Source organism: Zingiber officinale, chromosome 3B (assembly GCF_018446385.1).
Source record: "Zingiber officinale cultivar Zhangliang chromosome 3B, Zo_v1.1, whole genome shotgun sequence".
NCBI classification, from domain to species: domain Eukaryota; kingdom Viridiplantae; phylum Streptophyta; class Magnoliopsida; order Zingiberales; family Zingiberaceae; genus Zingiber; species Zingiber officinale.
Window position 1 is genome coordinate 105,216,846 of NC_055991.1, and position 5,028 is coordinate 105,221,873.

At 43.5% G+C, this 5,028-nt stretch overlaps 1 protein-coding gene across 3 annotated transcripts; it reads right to left on the reverse strand.

Annotated features, from left to right (window-relative positions):
• Positions 1 to 2,387: 2,387 nt before the first annotated feature.
• LOC121967214 (acidic leucine-rich nuclear phosphoprotein 32-related protein 1-like) lies at positions 2,388 to 4,813 on the reverse strand. Of its 3 annotated transcripts, XM_042517301.1 has the most exons (3): positions 4,465 to 4,808; positions 3,910 to 4,385; positions 2,388 to 2,809 (listed from the first exon to the last, which is right to left on the reverse strand). In XM_042517301.1, exons 2-3 carry the CDS (start codon positions 4,327 to 4,329, stop codon positions 2,606 to 2,608), a joined length of 624 nt encoding a protein of 207 aa, XP_042373235.1. In that variant the 5' UTR covers positions 4,330 to 4,385; positions 4,465 to 4,808; the 3' UTR covers positions 2,388 to 2,605. The 3 variants fall into 3 exon arrangements, with proteins under 3 accessions (XP_042373235.1, XP_042373237.1, XP_042373234.1); XM_042517303.1 differs by having other exon boundaries at positions 2,388 to 2,779; positions 3,910 to 4,813; XM_042517300.1 differs by having other exon boundaries at positions 3,910 to 4,808.
• Positions 4,814 to 5,028: the final 215 nt, after the last annotated feature.

The window sequence follows — 5,028 nt, forward strand, 5'->3', positions numbered from 1 at the left end:
CGTACAGGGGAGATACTACCGAAATTTTCTCGGACAGGGACTCCTCTGGGGCGTGACATTAACACTACACCCAAATTCTCATGGAGATGTAGCGGTCCTTGCTGAGACGTTACAGTCGGACCCTGTAGTGCGAATTCTTGCATATTTATCACTACACCCGAGTTCTAGAGATGTAGCGGTCCTTGCCGAGACGTTACAGTCAAACTCTGCAACGCGTTCCTTCCGGGGAACAACCTAGCATTAGCACAATAGTTTAATTGATTCATTCATTGAATATTTGTCATAGTTTGACGCTGGCTGGCAACCTAACGTAACCCTCCTCCTTTATCCGGGCTTGGAACCGGCTATGACTGATCATCATGGGCGGAGTTATCTACAAAAATTTAATATATATTTTTAATTTAGATAACTTTATTTGTTAATGGGGATAATTTATCTTAATTGATATATATATATATATATAAAGAAAGATAGCTCACGTTTAAGATTAATCGGGTTTGAATGATTTAACAAAAAAAAAAAAAAGTGTCACTACCTTAATGCAAAGTCATTTGGAGGCATAAATTTAAGGTTAATCCTCAATGAATGGACCGAACAACATAGAATGTAATAGAATGAGATGTTTAAGTAGTCTAAGGGTTTTCATGTTAAAGAAAATAATCCACATTTACCCTAAACTAACTAAGACCGAGTTTAAAAGTTAATACGAAATTAATGAGACTTTGAATATTAAATAATGATACGAGTTTATCGTGTATGAACATAGCTAATGATCATTTAAAATATAAACGATAATGACATTAATGTTTAAAAATTTTCTTCTAAGGTTAGGAAAAGTTTAAAAAAAAACTCATAAATGTCGAAAAAAAAAAATGGAACAGAGCTAGAAGAAGCAGAGCTTGATCTGAAAATTGTAGAATTTGATGAAGCAGCAGCTCAGAGCAAGGAGGCGAGAGCGAGGCAATTGCTGGCCATCTTGGTGAGCAATTTGTCGGCGGCGGCCTGTGGCGACCGCGCATTCATCTCCGAGAAACTGTCCTCGCAGGTGGAGAAGTCGGTGACCAGTGCACTGAGCATGCTGTTCATCGTCCCCTTGTCCTGCGCCTTCACCGCTATCCTCGCGCCGTTCAGGTTGTCCAGCGCGTCATCGTAGCTGCCACTGCACACCTGCAGGTTGCTCGCCGTCTGATAGTTCATCCCGGGACTCACCACCGCCGCATGCCCCGCAACCACCTTCGCCACCTTCACCGACTTCTGGCACGCCTTCATCTGCAGGCTCAGCGCACTCAACGCTACGTGGATCGGCGGTGGCCCGCCAGGGGACAAACTGACAACAAGCACCCATCGGGGTAGTCAATTTTGGTGGCAAAAGATGAATATGTTCGTCATCAACGCCCCCACCAATCCATCCCAGAATCAACACGGAGGAGGTAAATCACAGGCGACTACTAACATTTGGAATAGTGACTAGCACATAAGGAAGATATTTACCTCGACTTTACCAAGATTCGAACCTCAGATCTCATGATGACAACATCTCATATGCTAGCATCTAGACTCGTCCAAGGGGAAGCAATAGTCAATCTTGTGGCAAAAGGTGAAATCGCTCGCCCTCAGCGCCCCCGCCGCACCCGACCCAAGGCCATCACGAGGGAGGTAAATCACAGCATCCTGAGTGAGTATGTGGTAGATGGGGTGAGTTGCACAGGGACCGGGGATTTACGTCCCGACTACCCTGAGTTTCGACCCCGCGACCTCATGTGGCAAGCATCCCACCACATACCAACTCGGATGACCTGTGGGGTCGAAACAATAGTCAATCTTGCTGCATAGGAAGGTGATCGCATCATTAGAGATGCGGCAGTCATGGATGATGGATGCCAGCAGGAGCTGCCGCCGCCGGCGTGGGTCCGAGCGGGGCTTGGACGGCATCGGGCCTCCGCCATTGGGAATGGCGTGGTCGGGAAGGGCGATGGAATCGGAGACATTCCGAGCAACACAAAAGGCGCTGGCAGCAGGCAAGGCGGAGATGAGGCAGAGAAAAGCAAGAAGGCGGATAGGGAGCTCCGGCGTCACTGTGGCGGGAAATAATAAGGCCGTTGGATTGGTGAATTGTAGCAGTTGTTGACCGTTTATGAACTGTAAACCGGTCGCTGCTTTAAATTTAGGCATTTTCGTATGACCAACAATTATTTTTGAGTTTCTAAATTTAGTATTCAACTAATGAACGAGTAAGAAAATCTTTTACTAATTGCATATGACCGAACCCATAGATTTAACTGATTCACTCGATCAATTTAATCTATTTAAAATAGAAAAAGGTCGACAATTTTCTGTAGAAATGTTTATAGTCATATATAGAGTAATTCTAAAAACAAAACAGAGCATTGGAAAATATAGGGGAGCATACGAATACAAACAAAGCCAGTCAACATTGAACTAAATGAAAATTCCAAGCCTCAAGAAAGACATAAAAACAAGTTTCATATGCCAATCACCATTTCTTAAAAGTCCCTAGCTTGTACAAATCCACATTTCCAAACAATGAAGCTTACCAAATCAACTCATATAGAAGTCAGTTGGAAGAGATAGGATCAACAATGCATTATCGCTTTGGCGGCTTCTCATCATCATCATCGTCGTCATCTTCATCATCTGAATCATCCCTATCAGAGTGTTTCCTCTTCGAGGATGGGCCATCGTTTACAGAGTCAAAGCCTCCAACGTCTGCATAATCATCTTCAACAAAAGCCTTGTCCTCATCTTCTTCATCAGCTGCCTGCACAAGATGTTCAGTTCCGAGCCCCTCCTGAAAATAAACAGCAAGCAGAACAATCCAAAAATGCTAATGTATCATCATTTTCAGAGGAACTGAAGAACAACTGTCTACAAACTAAAAAGGAATCAACACTTAGGTAAGCAACCCTACATCCTCCTTTGACCTAAATTTGCCTTTCTTTTCTTTTTATTTCAATGGAAAAGGCAAATTTCAGTTTACTGATTCAGGACAAGTCGAAAACAATAACCATAAAAGGGTAGATAGTAAGGAAGAACAATGGACATAGCATCATAGTATGAACCACAAGACAACTTGGAACAACCCATGCAGAAGGATGGCAATTATAGTGCTGAATATTTCAGGAAGCAAGATGAAAGTATGAAATGGAATCAGATGCTCAAAGTTCAGGATGAGCAACAGAAATTCCAACCACTGCAGGACATCCAAAAGAAACAATGAAATCTGGAATTTACAACATAAAGATCTAAATTTACTAAAGAGAATGGAAAGATTGCTAACGGAGTATCAATAGTTCTTTAAAAATAAGCATGAAAAGGAGAGATTAAATAGCAGGGATAACAAATTGTCACCAACTCAGTATAATTAGGTCAGCTAGTTTCAGCACACTATGTCACAGCAGGGAAAAAAAATTGTAAAACAATTTCGAGTTTTGTTGAAAGAAAACACAAGCAACAAAAAAGTTATCCTGATTTAACCATCCTAACTTCTAACCGGAAACAGATTACGGCATATAATCTGCGGAAAGAAATTGAGAAAAAAATAGTTTTTCACGCAAAAGAAGAAGAATATTTGTAACAAATAGTTCTTCAAACAAATAGTTAGAAGAATTAAGATCAGCAGTGCATATTTGTAAAGAGATTCTTCGAGAGGAGTGCAAATACACCGACGAGACTATTGAGCATAAGCTGCGTAGAAATTTCTAGAACAGAGAATAGGTTGGTTTCGTTATACGATTAGATGGAAAACTAGGAACCGATTCCAGATCTGGAAATTTTGAACAAAAAACACACAAGTAATCAACTAGTAGGCACTGAAGCGAGATCGAGCAATTAATCTATGTCAAGAAGCAGAAGGATTAGCAGATCAGAGAGGTCGAGTAAGGAGCATACCTCTGGTTCCTCGTCGTCATCATCGTCGTCGTTGTCGTCGTCGTCCCCATCACCGCCTTCGCCACCTTCGTCCTCGTCCTCGTCCTCAGCATCGTCGTCTTCCACTACATGCGCTGGGGGGCGAAATCCCTGAGGCGTGACCTCCTCTACATCGTCATCGTCGTCGTCGTCGTCGTCGTCGTCGTCACCCACATCGTCCTCATCGTCCTCGTCGTCATCTTCCTCTCCTTCGACGTTTCCGTCATCATCGACGTCATCCAGATCTTCAATCTCCTCCAGCTCGTCCTCGTCCTCCACTTCGTCCTCACCGACCTCGTAACCTTCATCCTTTCCATTCGCCGACTTGATTTCCTCCCCCTTCTGCTCCTTCTTCCCCACCTCCCTCTCCTCCGCCGCCGGCACCAGCGCTCCTGCCTTCATCGCCTCCCGTGGGCAAAAAATTCCACCGAAAAATATACGAAAATCGAGAATTAAACCTGAAAAAATTGAGGGAAGAAGAATCGATGGGCAAGGGAGGAGGAAGAGAGAGAGAGGGCAGTGTTTCCCGGAGAACACCTGCAACCGGCAGCAGGGAAGATTCTGACCGTTAATTCAGGGGACTTGACGCGGCTCGGTGACGTGGAGATTGATCTGGCCGATGAGACTGGAGCCGGGGGCGTTGGGCTTCCGGTATGATGTGATGGCGTCACCACCCGGAACTTAGTGACCCATGGAGAACTAGGGCTGACGCCACCAACAGAGGCGGCGGAAAGGATAACGATGCCACTTGCGGAGGAGTGGTGGCTCACGGAGTAGAGTTAGCTGTTACATCCACCGTGGTTAGAGCTCCTCGTTGCCATATCCGCCAACGTCAACCATAAAAATCCTCCTATACCTCTCCATTATTAAAAAAAAATCTTTCAAACTACTCTTTTATGCTTTCATATGTTTCATGGTCTCACATTTTCTAACAAATTATTATTATTATTTACTATTTAATTATTTTTAAAAAAACTAAATTTAACAAACCCCCAAGAAGATAAAGTCCTTCTTGCCGGAGGAAGCTTTTATGGAACCACCTCAGTAATGACATCTCAAAAAAAGACTTCTGCTGTAGATAATTTTTAGGGTATGTTTGAT